This window comes from Panthera onca, chromosome B4, assembly GCF_046562875.1.
Source record: "Panthera onca isolate mPanOnc1 chromosome B4, mPanOnc1 haplotype 2, whole genome shotgun sequence".
NCBI lineage: Eukaryota > Metazoa > Chordata > Mammalia > Carnivora > Felidae > Panthera > Panthera onca.
In genome coordinates this window covers 5,816,191-5,837,437 of record NC_138345.1, presented here as the reverse complement: position 1 = coordinate 5,837,437, position 21,247 = coordinate 5,816,191, and the positions used below count along the sequence as shown (strand labels likewise).

The window sequence follows — 21,247 nt, the reverse complement described above, 5'->3', positions numbered from 1 at the left end:
CACTAGGACTAGAATTGAATTTTTTGTATCTAAGAACAAACCCTCTTGGTGTTGCCTTTGTAAGCTCTCTTTCCATCCATTAACCTTCCATTCTTAATTGTGACCAAATGATGTAGATAGTACGGGAGAAACCAGTTAGCCCCTGGAAAAGTATGAAGGAAGTGAATATGTGCCTGTTCGTGTATAAAATATAATAGGTAGACTCTTACAGCATGTGAGATCCTAAAAGAATGCTGAGGGAAAGAAGGATGTTGGATATGTATGCATTTAGGATTCTTAAACGGATCTCATCCCCGAGGGCAGCAGGCTGAGCTGATGGGGCCGTAGCGGGTGGGTAGGTGGGTGGTCTGACTCTTTGTTTATAATCTAGGCTCGCTGCTTAAGAGATAGTGAACACATCTTCAGAGAAGGTCCCGTTGAAATTGGTCTCCCGTGCTCCATAAAAGGTGAAGCAAGGCTGCCGTGTGTACCAGCATCTGGGAAAAAAGGTAGCTATCCTGATCCTCGGTAGAATCATTGTCAGCAATTAATCTTGGTCAGCCCTAATGGAGTCCTCTAGATTTCAACTCTCCATTTACCTGGTCTGATAGGTGGGAGGCTCCTACTTCTTGGAAGTGAAACCAAAATATGCCCCATTAGGAAACCTTTGTAAGAGGGTGGGAGGTGAGGGCAGGGAGAGAATGGGATATAGGTCTACAGTAGGGCTGCAAACGTTTCCTTGTTTTTAGAATGTTACTTCCTGTCACTGTTAAAAGGTTTTGCAAAATAAATCTACCATGAATTTCAATGGTGGGAATGTCACAGTAGGCCATCCTATTCTATACCTTTGAGCCTTTTGGGGGAAGGTTAAAAGTAGAAAAGGGAAGACTAGTGCAACATACATGACATCGTGGAAGTCCCCCAGCCTACTTTCTGAAAGTAGTTCATGAGAAGATATGCCCACATGAATCCGGGAGATGAATAGTTTCAACATACATTATAAAATATAGGTTTTCCTCACTATCCTAAAGTAGACTATTCCTGTGAAACCTTTTTTTTTTTTTTAATTGAAGTATAGTTAACATACAGTGTGACTTAGTTTCAGGTGTACAACATATTGATTCAATAATTCTGTACATTACTCCAAGTTTTTCTGTCACCATAATGATGTTATTATATTGTTATTGACTGTATCCCTTATGCTGTGCTTTTCATCTCTGTGACTTATTTTTTTGTAACTGGAATTTTATACCTCTTAATCCCCTTTATTTCACGCGCTCCCCCACCCACCTCCCCTGTGGCAACCACCAGTTTATTCTCTATATTTAAGAATGTTTTGGGGGGCGCCTGGGTTGCTTGGTCGGTTAAACGTCCAACCTCGGCTCAGGTCATGATCTCACGGTCCTCGAGTTCAGGCCCCGCATCGGGCTCTGTGCTGATGGCTCAGAGCCTGGAGCCTGTTTCAGAGTCTGTGTCTCCCTCTCTCTGACCCTCCCCCTTCATGCTCTGTCTCTCTCTGTCTCAAAAATAAATAAACGTTAAAAAAAAAAGAATGTTTGGTTTTGTTTTGTTTTTTAGATTCCACATATAAGTGAAATTGTATGGAATTTGTCTTTCTCTGTCTTATTTCATTTACCATGATACCCTCCACATCCATTCACGTTGTCACAGTGGCAAGATCTCATTCCTTTTTATGGCTAATATTCCCTTGTATATATATCATAGCTTCTTTATCCGCTCATCTGTTGATGGACACTTGGGTTGCTTCCATATCTTGGCTATTGTAAATAATGCTGCAATAAACATAGGAATGTGTATATCTTTTTTGAACTAGTGTTTTCATTTTCTTTAGGTAAATACCCAGTAGTGCAATTACTGGATTGCATGGTAGTTCTATTTTTAATTTTTTGCGGAACCTCCTACTGTTTTCCACAGTGGCTGGACCAGTTTGCTTTCCCACTGCCACCATACTGTTTCTTTTTCTCCACATCCTCACCAGCTGTTGCTATTTCTTGTCTTTTTGATACTAGCCATTCTGACTGGCATAAGATGATACCTCATTGCGATCTTTATTTGCATTTCCCTGATGATTGATGATGTTCAGCATCTTTTCATATGTCTGTTGGCCATTAGTATGTCTTCTTTGGAAAAATGTCTGTTCAGATCCTCTGGCCATTTTTTAATCTGTTTTTTTTTCGGTGTTGAGTTGTACAAGTTCTTTATATATTTTGCATATAAATCCCTCATCAGATATAGCATTTGCAAATATCTCCTCCCATTCACTACCTTGCCTTTTTGTTTTGTTTATGGTTTCCTTTGCTGTGCAAAAGTTTTTTATTTTGGTATAGTCCCAATAGTTTATTTTTGCTTTCCTTTCCCTTGCCTAGGAGACACATCCATAAATATGTTGCTAAGACTGATGTCTAAGATATTACTACCTGTGTCTTCCTTTAGAAGTTTTATGGTTTAAGGTCTCATACATAGGTCTTAATCCACTGTAAATTTAGTTTTGTGTGTGGTTTAAGAAAGAGGTCCAGTTTTGTTCTTTTGCATATAGCTGTTCAGTTATCCCAACACCATTTGTTGAAAGGACTGTTAAAAAAAAACTCTTTTTCCCCACTGTGTATTCTTGTCTCCTTTGTCATAGATTCACTGACCATATGGGTGTGGGTTTATTTAGGGGAGCTCTATTCTGTTTCACTGATATATATGTCTGCTTTTGTGCTGGTACCATACTGTTTTGATTATTATAGCTTTGTAGTATATCTTAAAATCTGTGATTATGATACTTCCAGCTTTGTTCTTCTTCAAGATCACTTTGGCTATTCAAGGTCTTTGTGATTCCATACAAATTTTAATATTACTCTAGTTCTGTGAAGAATGCTCTTGGTATATCGATAGGGATTAAACTGAATCTGTAGAGTGCTTTGGGTAGTATGGACATTTTAGCAATGTTAATTCTTCCAATCCCTGAGCACAGAATATCTTTCCATTTGTTTCTGTCACTTCAATTTCTTTAGTCAATGTTTTATAGTTTTCAAAGTACAGGTTTCACCTCCTTGGTTAAGTTTCTTCCTTTTACTTTATTCTTCTTGATGCAATTGTAATTCGGATTGTTTTCTTAGTTTTTCTTTCTGCTACTCTGTTATTAGTGTACAGAAATGCAACACATTTCTGTATATTAATTTTGTATTCTTTGACTTTGCATTTTCAGTTCTAATAGGTTTTTTGGTGCAGTCTTTAGATTTTTCCAAATATATGTCATTTGCAAATGTGACAGTTTTACTTTTCCCTTATCAATTCTGATGGCTTTTATTCCTTTTTCTTATGTGATGGCTGCAGCTAGGATTTCTAGCACTGTGTGGAATTAAAGTGGCTTGAGTGGACATCTTTATCTTGTCCTTATCTTAGAGAAAAACTTTTAGTTTTTCACTATTGAGTATGGTGTTAGCTGTGGGTTTGTTATGTATGGTCTTTATTACGTTGGGGTATTCCCTCTAAACCCACTTTGTTGAGAGTTTTTATCATTAAGGTATGTTGTATTTTGTCAAATGGTTTCTCTGCATCTATTGAGATGACCATGTGTTTTTTATCTTTCCTCTTTTTAATATGGTATATCACATTGATTGATTTGCAAATACTGAACTACTCTTATATCCCTGCAATAAAACTCACTTGATTGTGATGAATGACTTTTTTTAATGTATTGCTGAGTTCAGTTTGCTAATATTTTTTAAAGATATTTGCATCTGTGTTAGTCAGAGATATTAGCCTACAGTTTTCTTTTTTTGTAGTTTTGGTATCAGGGTAATCCTGGCCTCATTGAATGAATTTGGAAGTTTTCCTTCCTCTTCTGTTTTTGGTATAGTTTGAGAAGAATAGGTATTAACTCTCTATTTATTTATTTATTTATTTATTTATTTATTTTTAAGAGAGAGAGAGCGAGAGAGAGAGCGAGCGCACGAGCAGGGGAGGGGCAGAGAGAGGGAGACACAGAATCGGAAGCAGGCTCCAGGCTCTGAGCTGTCAGCACAGAGCCTGACGTGGGGCTCAAACTCACAAACTGTGAGATCGTGACCTGAGCCGAAGTCAGACTGAGCCACCCAGGCAACCTCTCTTGTACTCTTTATTATTTCCTTCCTTCCACTATCTTTGGGTTTGTTTTTTTTTTTCCAGCTCATTTAGGTGTAAGGTTAGGTTGTTTATTTCAGATTTTGCTTGTTTTCTGAGGTAGGCCTGTATTGCTCTGAAGTTTCTTTTTAGAACTACTTTTACTGTGTCCCAAAGATTATAGATCATTGTTTTTTCATTTTTATTTGTCTCCATGTATTTTCTGATTTTTTTCTTTGATTTGTTGACCCGTGCATTGTTTAGGAGCATGTTGTTTAGCTCTGTGTGTTTGTGGGGCTTTTTAGATTTTTTTCTTGTAGTTGGTTTCTAGTTTCATACCATTGTGGTTGGAATGGAGACTTGCTATAGCTTCAGTCTCCCTAAATTTATTGACACTTTTTTGTTGCCTAACATGTGATGTATTCTGGAGAATGCTCCACATGCATTTGAGAAGAATGTGTATTCTGCTGCTTTGGGATGGAATATTCTATACATGTCTGTTAGGTCAATCTGGTCTAACATGTTCAAAGTCACTGTTTCCTTATCGACATTCTGTCTGGGTGATTTATCCATTGATGTAAGTGGGGTATTGAAGTCCCTGGTATCATTGTATTACTGTCAATTTCTCCCTTTATATCCCTAATATTTGCTTTATGTAATTTAGTATTCCAATACTGTGGACATACATTTTTACAATTTTATGTCCCCTTATTGGATTGATCCGTTTATCATTATGTAGTGCCCTTTTTTGTCTCTTGATCCAGTCTTTGTTTTAAAGTCTATTTTGTCTGATACAAGCATTGCTATCCCAGCTTTTTTTTTTTTTTTTTTTTTTGCTTCCATCTGCAAAGTATGTTTTCTCATCCCTTTACGTTCAGTCTGTGTGTGTGTTTAGGGCTATGAGTCCCTTGTAGGCAGCATATAGATGGGTCTTGTTTTTTTGTTTGTCTTTTGTTTTTAATCCATTCAGTCACCGTCTGTCTTTTGGTTAGAGTATGAAGTACATTTACCTTTAGGGTAATTATTGATAGGTGTGTACTTCTTGCCATTTTGTTAATTCTTCTGGCTATTTTTGTAGTTTTCTTCTTTCCTTCTCCCATTGCTCTCTTTCAGTGTGATTTGGTTACTTTCTTTAGTGTTATGCTTGGATTCCTTTCCCTTTATTTTTTGTGTATCTACCATTGGTTTTTGATTTGTGTTTATTGGGTTCATATATAACCTCTTATGTGTACAACAGTCTATACTATGTTGATGGACACTTAAGTTCAAACACATTCTAAAAGCACTAAATTCTTACCCCTGCCCCACCTTTTATGTATATGATGTCATGTTTTACATCTTTTTATTTTGTGAATACCTTGGCTAATGTTTGTAGATATAATTTTACTACTTTTGTGTTCTAACCAGCCTTTTCACTTTATAAGTAATTAATCTACCTTTAATATACATTTGCTTTTATCAGTGAAATTTCATCCTTTCATAATTTTCTTTTAATTATGGCCTTCTATTTTCACTTAAAGAATTCCCTTCGAAGTTTCTTATAAAGCTGGCCTAGTGATGATGAACTCCTTTAACTTTTGTTTGTCTGGGAAACTCTTTCTCTCTCTTTTATTCTGAATGATAGCCTTGCTGGATAGAGTATTCTTGGTTGTGGGTTTTCTTCTTTCAGCACTTTAGATTTTGTTTGGTTGTTTTTTGTTTGTTTTGTTTTGTTTTGTTGTGTGTGTGTGTGTGTGTGTGTGTGTGTGTGTTTAGAGAGAGAACGAAAGCATGGGGGAGGGGTAGAGGGAGAGAGAGAATCTTAAACAGACCCCATGCTCAGCATGCAGCCCAGTGTGGTGCTCCATCACATGACTCTGAGATCATGACCTGATCTGAAACCATGAGTCAGACGTTTAACTGGCTGAACCATCCAGGTGCGCCTTCTTTCAGCACTTTGAATATATCATGCACTCCCTCCTGGCCTGAAAAGTTTCTGCTGAAAAATCAGCTCATAGCCTTATGAGATTTCTCTTGTATGTAACTGTGTACTTTTACCACTTTTAAGATTCTCTCTTTATCATTACTTTTGGCCATTGTAATTATTATGTGTTTCAGTGTGGACCACCTTGGGTTCACCTTGTTTGGGGCTCTCTGTGCATCCTGGATGTGAATGGCTCTTTCCTTCTGCAGATTAGGGAAGTTTCCAGATATTATTTCTTCAAATAAATTTTCTGCCCCCCTTTCTCTCTCTTCTCCTTCCCATTCTCTATAATGCAAATGTTATGCTTGATGGTGTTGCTGAGTTCCTTAACTTATTCTTATTTTTTATTGCTCTTTTTTTTCTTTCTGCTGTTCAGCTTGGTTGCCTTCCATTATTCTCTCTTTCAGATTGCTGACCTGTTTTTCTGCATTCCCTGCTGTTGATTCCCTCTAGTGTATTTTTTTCTTTCAGTTACATCTTCTTCAGTTCTGACTGGTTCTTTTTTATATTTTCTGCATCTTTAATGAGGTTCTCACTGAGCTCATCTACTGTTTTCTCAAGCCCAGTGTGTGTCTTTATGGCTACTCCCTTGAATTCTTTATCAAGCAAATTGTTTATTGCCATTTCATTTTGCTTTTTAACTGTGATTTTTATCTTATTCTTTCATTTGAGACGTATCCCTCCATCTCCCCATTTTGTCTGTCTGTGTTAGTTTCTATGTATTAGGTAATTCAGCTACATCTCTTGGTCTTGAAGGTGGTGGCCTTGATCAGAAGAAGTCCATTGGTGTCATGTAATTCAATTCCCCTGGCCACCAGAATTAGGAACTCTAGAGGTGTCCCTGCGTGGGCTGTGGACATCCTACTATTGAGGCTGAGCCATAACTGTCTGTAGCCCAGCTGGATGCACTGATCCACTTTGCCTGCTGTGGGTACACAGGGCAAGATTTATTCCCCATGCTGTCGAGAGGCCTGTCTGAAGCTGTCGTGGGGCTGTTGGTGTGTGGGGCCAGTAGTCAGCCTATCTGTCTGCAGTTAGCATCTCTGTCACTGCTGCAGGTACATTGAGGGGCAGGGATTGCCCTTAGAGACTGAGCTGTTGGCACTGTGGGTGCCTGGTGTGTGGGGTTATCTCCCCTAAACCCCAGAGGAAGAATTGCTTTGGAGTGGTACTGATCCCTACTGGGGCTTCCAGTTGGGGGTGGTGGGGCAATATCTGCTTTGGAGGGTGTACAGATTGAATGGAGCAGGTCCACAGGTGAGTGCTAGGGCAGGGCACATGGTACTTGCAAGATAGATGGCTATCTAGGCTTAGGAAAGGGAAGATCCCTGACCCTCCAGCACTCATTCTAAGAGTAGTCAATAAATCTCCTTCATCTATACCTCCCGGAACTTTTTAAACTGCTGCTTCTGTGCTGTCTTGGGTCAAGGTATTATGGTGGTTCTTTACGTTCTTTATGGTAGGTACTCAGTTTCCTATCACCCTCCTGCCCTTTCCAGGGTTAAGCCTGGCTGATTTTTAAAGCTCCTAATTTTAAGCCCCACTGTTTTTCAAAGCCAAATGTTATTGAGACTTGTCTTCCCAGTACAGGTTCCCCATGCCAGGGATGCCTTCTATGGCGTCTGATCCTCTGGCTTCCTTGTGCTTGCGGTGCCCTTCCCATTTGTGGCTAGACTCACAGGGGTTGGGTTCCCAACCACGTCTCTGCCCCTTCTATCTTTCTCAGTGTGGCCTCCTGTCTATAGTCAACTGTGGAAGGTCTGTTCTGCCAGTCTTCAGGTCATTTTCTGTGTTAGTTGTAGGGATGTAGCTGTTACTTTGGTGTGCCCAGGGGATGAGGTAATCCTTCTACTCTGCCATCTTCCTCATGACTCCCTATGAACTCTTTTGGAAGCCAGAATGGCATAAATTACCATTAATTTACATGGAACAATTTTTGAGTATTCCCTGAACCAAAAACCACCTTAGGCTTTCTGATAGCTTAGAACACATGTTGCTAATGGAGGCCCAGATGCTCACACAGTTCAAAGCTCTGGCAGCTGGATGTCGAGGTGCTGAGTGCAGATCCCGGGTAAGGGGCTGGATGGCACCACTCTCACTGCTCTGGTGCACTGGCTCTGTCTGCTCACTGCAACACCAATGTTGAATGTTGTTTGCACTTTTCTTTTTTCTGTAAAAGAGAAAATCCTGTCCAGTTTTGTTTGCTTGTTTGTTTGTTTTTTTGGTTGGCAAAAACAGGTAGTGATGTAGATCTTTCACAAAAGCAAAGTGACAAATGCAAGCTTTCAAAACATGGGCAGTTCCTATAATTATTTTCCTTGGACTTAAGGAGAAGATGAAAGTTAAATTTAGAGACTGAAAATAAAAAAGGTCATTCCAGCCACAAAGAAGACACAAAATTATGTGATATGCTAGAGGTGCTGTAAAATAGCAATCGTATCACAATATATAAATGTATCAAGTCAACATGTTGGACACCTTAAATTACCACAATATGGTGTGTCAAATGTATTTCAATAAAAAAGGAAAGAAATGTTATAAGGGGGTAGGAGGAAGGTTCCAAAAAGCTTTCTGCACCTGTTCTGTCATTGGGTGAGGAATAAATTGGCTGACCTTGAATACGGGGATAGATGATGTGATTCAGATCTTCAGTGATCTGCTTTTCATTTCCTGATCCCTCACGTGGAAGCCACAGGAATCAATGCCACTGAGCCTGTGAGCCATGCAAGTAGCTGAGAATCATTTTTCCTCAAATTTGGTTAAAATCTCTATTTGTCCATGATTTGACATTATTTAAAGCGCTCATGTGTTTTGCATGTATGGACTTCTGCTGATTGGAATGTTCCTTAAAATGAAATTTCTCCCAGTCAGTTGAGTAGATAAGAGATGCAGTCCACGCCCCAAATTCCAGGCTCACAGGAGGAAGGTGCTGTCTTTGCCCTGCAGGGGACCTTTCCCCCCCATTTTTGTGGATGGAGCCTCAGAGTGGGAAGTGGAAGAGAAAGTGTTCTCAAAGTAGCTAAAATGCCCCCTCCATTGTTCCTTGTTTACTTTTAACCACTGGCTTGCTATTTTCAGAGCCTCAGGGAATCTCTTGGGAGTCTCCTTTGGACGGGATGGAGAACATACGCCATCGTCCAGAACCTGAACCGAACATAGAAAGACCATCTCTACATATGAAGCTAAAAATTGAGGATTTTATCTTGCACAAAATGTTGGGGAAAGGAAGTTTTGGCAAGGTATGATACCATGCTGTAGAATTCTACAGACCAACTAACAGGAATTGAAAAGCAAAGCTCCTGAACTCATTGGAGCAGAGCAGGTTGTGGGTGTGTAGAGAGCATTCCTGTGCATTTTTTGACTGGGTAGAGAGAGGTCTGATTAAAAGGAAATCTGGAACTCTAGGGGATAGTGGCCTCTGCTTCCTGGGAATCATTGTTCCCAAGCCATTTTGCTTCAAAGGTGTATATCCCATACACTTATGAGTGTGATGTATATGGATATCAAAGAAACGGGAAGCTGCCTCAGCCAGTGTCTATAGTTTCTATTTCATACAGGTTTTTTTTTGGTTGTTATTTCTCTTTTGCTACTTTCTCAAACTTGGAGAGTTGTTTTACATTGAATGCAATTTTTTTCCTAGCAAATGTCTTCAGTCTTGCATTAGTTTGCTAGGAATAATGTAACAAAGTCTCACAGACTGAGTGATTCAAACACCAGACATTGGTTTTCTTATCATTCTGAAGGTTGGAAGTCTGAGACCTAGGTGTTGATAGGGTTATTTCTTCTGAGGTCTCTCTCCTTGGCCTTGTAAATGGCCATCTTCTCCCTGTGTCCTCACATGGTCGTCCCCCTGTATCTGTGTCCTAATCTCTGCTTATAAGGACACTAGCCCCCCAGTGAACTTATTTTAAGTTGATTACCTTTGTAAAGACCATATCTCCAAATATAGTCACATGCTGAGGTACTAGGGTTTAGGGCTTTGGCATGCACATTTTTTTGGAGGGGGCACAATTCAGTTCATAACAAAGCTGTAGCTGGAGAGTCATGAGAAAAGTTTCACGGGGGAAAGTCCCTCCTCTAAATTCTTCCTGCCACACACTCAAGTTACGGGCTGTCTCTGTCAGTCACAGAAGACGAGAAGAAAAGGAGGAAGATGACATAATTTAACCATCAACCGTCAGTGATGGAAAATAATTTTCAAGTTCGCGAACGTAAAGAGGGATACCATGGAACATAGGCCTTGAGGTTATTCTAGATGCCAAGGGTATCTACTGTATTAATTGTTCCCTTCATTGTTGTACATTCTTGGGTGAAACTCCTAGGAAAATTTTAGCCAGAAACTACCATTCTATAAATTTGTGTATCCAAGGCCAGCAATATGCTCTGCACCTGCTCGCCAGACTTTGGGAAATTCACCCAGTTTATTTAATAGTAAACTAGAATGCAAATAAGCATCACCACAGCTGAATGACGTTGTGCCGCAATCGGGTTGGATTTAAACATCAGTGCATTGCTTTTGGCAAAATGCATTCTGCCCTGCAAACTAGCTGATATCCATTAATTCTTTGAGTTCATTTCCACAATAATATGAAACACAGCAGGCTCATTTGCTGTTAATCTGTGTAATAAGCAATTTTAAAGCCAGTCTTCATTATAATTTAGTACCAATTAATGTGCAATTATAACCTGTTACCAAAAATTGAAAGCCCATTATAGAGATGGAAATTGCCTTTTCAGCTTCTTCGGCTATGGCTGGTTTGGGGATGTTTTATGGAAAGAAACAATTACCAAAAGACTACTTTTAATTGTTAATGAAATGTTTATCATTCTTTGTTCCCATGTGGGTTTCTATATTTGAACAAGGTTAATAAGAAAGACATTAAGTTAAACCTACAAGCCTTCGTAAAATATCCCAAAGGACACTGAGAGCCTTAGGGTGTCTTCTGTTCTATGTCCAAAACAGTATGCTCTTGCCATCAGGACCCTGAGTCCCTACAGACTGAAGAGGATGGGCCATGGGGCCCCTGGAAAGGAGAATGAAACACAAAAGCAAAATGGAGTAGCCATATTTCCCTTTCTCACAACATTAAGAACACTCCAAAATTTGTTTTTCTTCTTTCTTTTGGCTTTATACAGGAAGTATGGTTTCTCAACAAAATGGTAGCCTCCATATTCTTATCTCAATGTACTTTGCAGTCCAGAAAAAAATAGCATTGTTTTCTGGGTATATGCACATCATCCATTTGCCTGCTTTCTCGTAAGTTCTGTGCCCTCTGTCAAGCCAGCTACCCCAAAGCTAGCTATCTGCACCATATTATTTTTAAACATAGACACGTGCATTTTCAGTACTGGTTTAGTGTCATTGACTTCGACATTCCCTAAAAGTCAAGAAACAAATGACAAGTATTCTTAATAACTGTCATTTAGAGAGCATTTTATAGTTTCTAAACCACTTTCCCATGTGGTAGCCATTTGATATTCACGATGGTCCTGCAAGTTAGAGAATGTCATGACAATTATCTCTTTTACACATTAGGAAACTGAAGCCCAGAGTGGTTAATTGGTTTATCCACATTCCCACAGCTAGTAAATGTCTGTGAAAAGAGACCCAGGCTGGAGTTTTCTATTTCCAAATGCCACGTCCTCACAACTGTCAGTCATCTGTTGATGCATCATTTGCAAAAGTACAAGTTGTAGAAACTCCCCATTATGTGCCATCTGGTGTCCTTTCATATAAGTCATGAAATCCAGTAGAAAAAGTAAACTTGGAGTTAGATTTTTCCACTGAGGAGCTCCATGAATTTGAGAAAGTGAAATTCCTCTTTGAAGTTCGTTCTTTTTATTATTACTACCTGTCTTGCAGAGAGTTCTGAGCTAAGAATTAGATGGCACATGTAAAGGGTAGCAGAGTGTCTGACACATAGTAGGTCCGAAAAATGGCCTTAGGTCTATGCCATCAGATGAAATGGTGTATACTTTTTAGGCACATGAGGAAAACTCTATTCCCCTTGTATTATAGTTTCACCCTGAAAAACTGGGTAAAACTCAGAGCTGAGTTTTATGCTCATTTGCACTGATGTTTCAAGTATAATCAGGTCCTCCTCTCTGCTACTTGCTGCTGCTTTCTTCAATATGCACTTAGTGTCTGGGAATTTATATTATAAATTTACTCAGGTCCCTGGGCAGACAGGTCATACTTTTTTACACAGAAATTTTCAGGGCCTGAGAATAACCCATCCAATTGTACAGTAGTTTTGTGAATGCCTTGGAAAGGTACACAGCAAGTGTGAAACTCCTAGGTAATATCCCTGATCAATGGAGTGCTCTATTTTGTCCCTGTCAAGGGGAAGGAGGGGGTTGGAGAAGAAATCCTCTTTGTTTTGCCCAACACAGATCTCAGGACATGGTCTCTTCTTTAATGAGTGAGACCAAATTCTAAAATAAAGTTACTTCTTACCTTTGCTTCTAGGTCTTCCTAGCAGAGTTCAAGAAGACCAATCAATTTTTTGCAATAAAAGCCTTAAAGAAAGATGTGGTTTTGATGGACGATGATGTTGAGTGCACAATGGTAGAGAAGAGAGTTCTCTCCTTGGCCTGGGAGCATCCGTTCCTAACGCACATGTTCTGTACATTCCAGACCAAGGTAAGACTTCTGCTCAGACAACACTTCATCCACCTCTTGCCTAGCAAATGTGCCTGTCTAAGCGGGGGGCCTCTGGTGGCGCCCTCCTTGGGACATGTGGGGAACTGTCCCCATATTTTTCTTTACCTTTCAGCTCACCTTCCATCTGTCCAAACAAACTTCTTCTTCTCCAAACACCAGTGAGATACTATTTTGAATTGTTTAACACAGTCTGTTGAGAAGGGGCTTTCCTTCTGGGTTTGTCTTTTCACTTGTTTTTTAGAATTTGGTTTAACTTCTGTAACAACCAGGATTCTAGGCAGCCTGTGCCTTGCTTGACAAAGCAGTGCTTTGTGAGGGAGAAATACATGACACTGTTTGTTCAGTGTGTATTCATATGTGTATTTGAGGAGACAAAAGTTGGACAGTAGGTCAAAATGCGTGTGTACTGTTATTTTCATATATATGGGCCACAGAGAAACAGCCCATACAGTGGGCTATCAGTGAGCAAGGCCTGAGCAGTGAGGTAAAAAGGTAAATTTTGTCAGAAGGTGCTCTTATTCTGGGAGGATTCTCTTCCTGTTCTCTTTATGCCTTAAAAAAAAAAAAAATTCAGGACACCTGGGTGGCTCAGTCGGTTAAGCGTCTGACTTCGGCTCAGGTCATGATCTTGCGCTTTGTGAGTTCAAGCCCCACATCGGGCTCTGTGCTGACAGCTCAAAGCCTGGAGCCTGCTTCGGATTCTGTGTCTCCCTCTCTTTCTGCCCCTCTCCTACTCGTGCTCTGTCTCTCAAAAATGAAAAACGTTAAAAATTTAAAAAAAAAATTCAATTGCCTCTTTTTTCAGACCAAAAACTATTCAGGATCATTTTAGAAAATTTGGAAAATTAATGAAGAAAATCATTTATAATCTCACCATCTCGGTATACTCACCACTAATACTTTGAAGTTTAACCTTCTAGACTTTTTCACTCAGTGGATTTTGTAAAATTAAAAATAGAAATGGGGGTGCCTGGGTGGCTCAGTGAGTTAAGTGTCCAACTTCAGCTCAGGTCATGATCTCATGGTTCATGAGTTTGAGCCCCACATTGGGTTCTCAACTGTCAGCACAGAGCCCACCTCGGATCCTCTCTCTCTCCTTCCCTCTCTCTGCTCCTCCTCTGCTCACTCTCAAAAATAATAAATTAAAAAATTTGAAAAAATAAGAAACCCATTGTAAATACCTACTGTTCTGCAACTGGTATTTTCAACACTCTCTTATATACATTTCCTCACATCTATGAATATTCTACAATGTGATTTATCTCACTAGAACATTTCTAACTTTCTGTTCTGATTTAAATAACACTGAAGTGAACATCCTTGTGGACCAGTCTTCATGCACCAGCATTATGATTTGCTTTTCCTTGTTTACTCTCTTTCACACTTCTGCCTTGTACATGGCCTAGAATAATAAGCAGACCCATGTGGGACTGTGTGGTTAAGACCCAAAGAGCATGAAGACTTTATTCTCTTATTCCATTTCAAGTCTGCATGATAATGTTCTACCTTGATGTAAGTATAAGTAACAGAAGGCGTGTAAGCTGCCCCAGTCACGGAAAGCAGTAGTGGGGAAACCATGGGAATCTGTCGGAACATGTAGATGGCAACTAGGCCTTTTATCGCTACTTCTCCAGTCCCCAGTAGATGCTCAACAAATGTTTAATGAAGGAATAAATGCATAAATACACGTAGATAAGAAAAAGAGAAATGAGATTATTTTTGTAAGTATTTTTAAAGGACAATAAAATATTGTAAGGCTTGTATCAAACTACTAAATACACCTTAATAATCATATATAGTATCCAAAGCACCACAGAGGATATGGAAATATATAATATAGTTCCTGACCTCAGGAATTCCATACTGTAATACTAGAGGGGAAAGAGAGATACTTCTAACGGTGGTGAGTGGTATGAAACTGCACAGTGCAGACTCTACATTCCAGAGCTGAGAGAAACTAGAAATTAGAATATGAGTAGGGAGAAAGGGTCTTGGGCAGTAAGAGGTGTGGTTGGTTTCAAGAGAAAGCATAAAGGAATGAAGGGATAATAATAAGGTAGGCTCATTTTCTGCAGCAAGAAGGCATTTGGGATTTCTGATAATGAGTTAGATTTTTCTCCCAGAAATGTCCTCCTGGAGATCATAAATATCTGTCAATATGTTACCGAAACACAAGGTGAGGGCTTTGCCATGCACTCCTAATCTGCATTCCAGATTTTCTGTGCATCATGGGATACATGATCTTACTTTTTCTCTAGAAATATTGTAAGGCTTGTATCAAACTACTAAATACACCTAAGACCAGGCTTCTAGAAGCATGATGTAATCACATTTCATCTGGTACTTTCTCCCAGCTGTGCATGTGTATACTCACACATACACATGTACACACACACACACACACACACACACACACGTATATATATATATCTGTATGTATAATTGTTTTTGTGTCTTCTAGGAAAAGCTCTTCTGAATGCTGCTTTGTAGAAAATACCAGTATTTTCCTTCTTGTGCTTGTCTATCAGAGCTCCAGGCAGTGTTTGCTCCTTTTTGTCTCATAGGAGATGCTCTTAAGGTTCCATGCAGCTGTGATGTTTTACCAAAACCAGAGAAGTCAATGCCTGGGGAGAAGTGGTAGAGAATGTGTATATCAAATGTAAAAGTGACTGGCTCACTACTTAGGTTTCAAGGAATGGGATTGCTTTCTTATTTCTAAGAAATGAGGGATGAGAGACAGAAATCTTGCACAATACTTTCCCAAGGATACTGAGTTGTTTTGGGGATGTCCTGATTTATTGTTCAGATTTTGCGTGTCAAACAGAATAACCAATTAAATACCACAGGTGAATATAGAAAGCAATAATTGAAATGAATGATTGGCTGTGGGGGGCATTTTGGAAATTGCCTTTCTTAAGGAAATGACAGTTACCTTTGCACATTAGTGTAGATATTAGGTAACATACATGAACTATTTACTCTTCTGGAGAACTGTTATTTTTAGGAAAAGTTATTCATTGGCTTTCTACCTACAAAGAGCTCAGCCCATTGAATGCCAATTATTCAGGAGATTCTGAAGACAGTTTTTCACTTGTTATTTATTATTGTTTTTATTGAAGTATAATTGACATGCAATATTCTATTAGTTTCAAGTGTATATCATACTGATTCAATATTATTATACATTACAAAATGATCCTCATAAGCCTAATTACCATCCATCACCATACAAAGTTATTAGAGTATCATTAACTATATTTTCTATGCTAAACATTACATCCCCATGACTTACTTACTTTATAACTGAAAGTCTGTATCTCTTAATACCCTTTACCTATTTCTACTCACCTCTCCCAACCCCTCCCCATTCAGATAACTCACAGTTTGCTTCCTGTATCTTTGTCAGTTTCTATTTTGTTTTATTAGATTCTATATATAAGTGAGATCACGCAGTATTTGTCTTTCTCTGACTTATTTCACTTAGCATAATACCCTCTAGGTTCACCCATGTTGTCACAGACAGCAACATTTCATTTGTTTTTACAGCTGAGCAATGTTCTATTATATGTGTGTGTGATATCTAGATATCTATTATATGTATGTGTATTATATGTATTATATATATGTATATATATAATATATATTATATTATATAATATAATATTATATAATATTATATATTATATGTATTATATGTGTGTGATATCTAGATAGATAGAATCTCACATATTCTCTATCCATTCACCTATCAATGAACACTTAGGTGGCTTCCATATCTTGGTTATTATAAATAATGCCAGAATGAGCATAAGGGTGCATATGTTTCTTCAAATTGGTGTTTCTGTTTTCTTTGGATAAATATCCAGAAGTGCAATTGCTGGGTCATAGGGTAGTTCTATTCTTAACTTTTTGAGGAAACTCCATACTGTTTTCCATAGTGGCTACACCAATTTACATTCCCACCAATGGTGCACAAGGGTTCTTTCCTTTTTTCCACATCCTCACCAACACTTGTTTCTTGTCTTTTTGACAAGTAGCCAATCTATGGGTGTGAGGTGATTTTGATTTGTGATTTTCATTTGTATTTCCCTGACAATTAGTGATGTTGAAAATCTTTTCACATACCTATTGGCCATCTGTATGTCTTCCTTGGGGAAGTATTTACTCAAGTCCTATGCCCATTTTTTAAAACAATTGTTTGGGGGGTGTTTAATAATAAATTGTGTAAGCTCTTTATATATTCTGTATATTAACACCTTATCAGATATATGGTTTGAAAATATCTTCTCCCATTCAGTAGGTTGCTTTTTCACTTTCTTGATGGTTTCCTTCACAGTACAAAATCTTTTCAGTTTGATGTAATCCCATCTGTTTATTTTAGCTTTTGTTGCCCTTGCCTGATGATACTGGTCAAAAATATATATATATATTGCTAAGACAGATGTCAAAGAGCTTACTGCCTATGTTCTCATGTAAGAGTTTTATAGTTGTAGGTGTTATGTTCAAGCCCTTAATCCATTTTGAATTTTTTTTCTATATAGTGCAAGATAGTGGTCCAGTTTTCCCAACACTACTTATTGAAGGCACTATCTTTTCCCTTGTATATTTTTCCCTCATTTGTCATAGATTAATTGACCATAAGTGTGTGAGTTCATACCTGGGATCTCTGTTCTATTCTGTTCATTTATGTGTCTGTTTTTGGCCAGTGCCATGCTGTTTTGATTATGATAGCTTTGTAGTATAATTTGAAATCTGGGATTGTGATACCTCCAGCTTTTTTCTTCTTTCTCAAGATTGCTTTGGATATTTGGAGTTTTTTGTGCTTCCATACAAATTTCAGAATTTTTGGTTTTAGTTCTGTGAAAAATACTGTTGGTATCTTGATTGAGATTGTATTGCATCTGTAGATAGCTTTAGGTAGTATGGACATTTTAGCAATATTAATTCTTCCAATTGATGAGCATGGTATATCTTGCCATTTATTTGTATTTTCATCAATTTCTTTCACTGGTGTTTTATAGTTTTTAGAGTATAGGTATTTCACCTCCTTGATTAAATGTATTCCTAGGTACTTTATTCTTTTTGATGCATTGTAAATGGGATTGCTTTCTTAATTTCTCTGATAGCTCATTATTAGTGTATAGTAACTAATGCAACCAGTTCCTGTATGTTAATCTTGTATCTTGTGACTTTACTGAATTCATTTATTACATCTAATAGTTTTCTGGTGGAGTCTGTAGAGTTTTGTGTATACAGTATCTCATCTGCAAATCATGGTTTTATTCTTTTCCAGTTTGGATGCCTTTTGTTTCTTCTTCTTGACTTATTGCTCTGGCTAAAAGTTACAATACTATGATGAATAAAAGAAGTGAAAATTGGTATCATTGTCTTGTTCCTGATCTTACAGGAAAAGCTTATAGCTTTTTACCATTGAGTAGAATGTTAACTGTGGGTTTGTCTTATATGGTCTCTTTTATGTGGAGGTACATTACTTTTATACCCATTTTGTTGATAATTTTTATCCCAAAAGGATGTTAAGTTTAGTTAAATACTCTTTCTGTATCTGTTGAGGCAATCATGTGATTTTTATCCTTTGTTTTGTTAATGTGATGTATCACATTGATTTATGGATGTTGAACTATGCTTGCATCCTGGAATAAATCCCAGTTGATTGTGGTGAGTGATCTTTTAAATGTGTTATTGAATTCAGTTTGATGAAATTTTGTTGAAGATTTTTGAATCCATATTCATCAGAGATATTGATCTATAATTTCGTGTGTGTGTGTGTGTGTGTGTGTGTGTGTGTGTGTGTGTGTGTGTGTTGGGGGGTTGGTTTCAGGGTAATGCTGGCCTTGTAAAATGAAGTGTTCTTTGATTGTTTTTGAATGATTTGAGAAGGATAGGTACTAACTCTTCTCTAATATTTGGTCAAATTCATCAGCCATCTGGTCTTAGACTGGTACTTTGGGGGAGTTTTTAAATTATTGATTCATCATTACTTAAAATCAGTCTATCTAGATTTTCTGTATCTTTCTAATTCAGTCTCAGAATGTTGTGTGTTTCTGGGAACTTATCCATTTCTTCTAGGTTTTTCAATTTGTTGGTGTACAATTCTTCATAGTACTCTCTTATGATCCTTTATATTCTTGTGGTCAGTTGTAACTTCTCTCATTTCTGATTTTATTTTGGCCCCTCAACTTTTTCTTGATGAGTCTGGCCAGAGGATATCAATTTTATCTTTTCAAAGAACCAGATTTTAGTTTTTTTTAATCTTTTCTACAGTTTTTTTTTTTAGTCTCTATTCCATTTATTTACATTCTGATCTTTATTTAATTTCCTTCTTTCTACTAACTTTGTGTTTTGCTTTTTTTCTAGTTCCTTTATGTGTGAAGTTAAATTATTTATTTTGGAATTTTTCTTGTTTCTTATGGTAGACCTGTATTACTATAAACTTTTATAATTTCTTTTGGTGGGGCTCCCAGAGATTTTAGAAAGTTGTTTTTCCATTTTCATTTGTTTCCAGGTATTTTTGTATTTCCCCTTATTTCTTTGTTGACCCATTGGTTGTTTAATAACATGTTGTTTAGTCTCCCTGTTTTGTATGTCTTCCACTTTCCTTCTGTAGTTGCTTTCTAGTTTCATACTATTGTGCTGGAAAAGATACTTGATACAATTTCATTGTTGTTGAATTTGTTGAGATTCCTTTTGTGGCCAAACATATGATTTGTCCTATAGAATTTTCCATGTACACTTGAAAATAATGTATATTTTGTTGCTTTTAGGTTAAATTTTCTGTATTATCAATTAAGTCCATCCGGTCTAATGTGTATCATTTAATGCCAATGTTTTCTTATTGCTTTTCTGTCAGGATGATGTCTCCATTGATAGAGGTGGTGTATTAAAGTCTCCTATTCTTATGGTATTATTATCAAGTGTATTGCTATCAATTTCTCCTTTATATTTTGTTAATATTTACTTATTACACACAGGTGCTCCATGTTGGGTACATAAATATTTATGAATGTTATAGACTCTTCTTAGATGGATCCCTTTATTATTTGGTAATGGTGTGTGTGTGTGTGTATGTGTGCGCGCGCGTGCACGTGTGTTTTCTAACAGCGTTTAAGCCTGTTTTGACTGATAGAAGTACTGCTCCATCCCTTTACTTTCAGTCTGTCTGTCTTTAGATCTGAAGTGAGTTTCTTGTGGGGCAGCACATAAGCCGGTCCTTTTTTTAATCCATTCAGCTATCCTAGGTCTATTGATTGGAACATTTAGACCATTTACATTTAAATTAATTGTTAATGGATACGTACTTCTATTTTGTTGTTTTATGGTTGTTTTTGTAGCTTTTCTTTTTTTCTTGGTATTTTTCCTTGTGATTTGATGGTTTTATTTAGTGTTATGTTTGGGTTCTTTTCTCTTTACTTTGTGTATATCTATGCTACTGTAGATTTTTGGTTTCTCAGTACCAGGATGGATGGATGGATGTGTGTGTGTGTGTGTGTGTGTGTGTGTGTGTGCGCGCGCGCACAAATACAAAGGTATTACAATATTATTAACTATATTCCCTATAATGAACTTTTGTTCCCTGTGACTTATAACTGGAAGTTTATACTTCTTAATCTCCTTCTCCTATTTTGCCCATCCATATAAATCTTCACCTGAGGCAGCTACCAGTTTATTTATAAGTCCCTTTCTGTTGTTGTTAGTTTATATATTTGTTTTCTGTTTAGTATTCCACATAAAAGTAAAATCATATAGTAGTTGCCTTTCTAAGTCTGACTTCTTTCACTTAACCTAATACCCTCTAGGTCCATCCATGTTGTTGCAAATGGCAAGATCTAATTTATATATATACTATATATATATATATATATATATATATATATATATGTATATGTATGTATATATACATATGTATATAACATATACATAAATATACCATGTTATATATATACATATATACATATATATAGCATGTTATATATATAACATATACATACATATATACATATACATATACATATACATAACATATATTATATACATATATATGAATATACATATATAACATATATTATAGAATATGGAAAAATATGTTATATACGTATGCCAAATATCAGCCAAATACACACACAAACACACACACACACACTCTCCACTTCTTTAGCATTTATCTATTGATAGACACTTAGGTGGCTTCCACATCTTTGCTCTTGTAAATAACACAGCATTGAACATGGGGTGCATATATCTTTTTGAATTAGTGTTTTTGTTTTCTTTGGATAAATACCCAGAAGTAGAATTACAAGATTATATGGTACTTCTATTTTTAATCTCATTGTGGGGAGCGAATCTCTATACTTTTCCATAATGGCTACACCAATTTATGTTCCTGCCAACAGTACATGAGGGTTCCATTTTTTCCATATTCTCACCAACATTTGTTCTTTCTTATTTTAAAGCTGAGTATAGTTGACACACACTGTTACATTAGTCAGTTGTTATTTCTTTTCAATACTAGCAAT

General features: G+C 37.3%; 1 protein-coding gene across 4 annotated transcripts in view; it reads left to right on the top strand.

Moving 5' to 3' along the window:
- Nucleotides 1-21,247, top strand: part of PRKCQ (protein kinase C theta) — a 186,106-nt gene that overhangs the window by 79,069 nt on the left and 85,790 nt on the right. For all 4 annotated transcript variants that reach the window (XM_078450471.2, XM_078450470.2, XM_078450472.2 and 1 more), the window contains 3 exons: nucleotides 371-488; nucleotides 9,131-9,291; nucleotides 12,522-12,695. In XM_078450471.2, coding sequence (XP_078306597.1) covers nucleotides 371-488; nucleotides 9,131-9,291; nucleotides 12,522-12,695 — 453 coding nt within the window. The remainder of the gene's footprint in view (nucleotides 1-370; nucleotides 489-9,130; nucleotides 9,292-12,521; nucleotides 12,696-21,247) is intronic.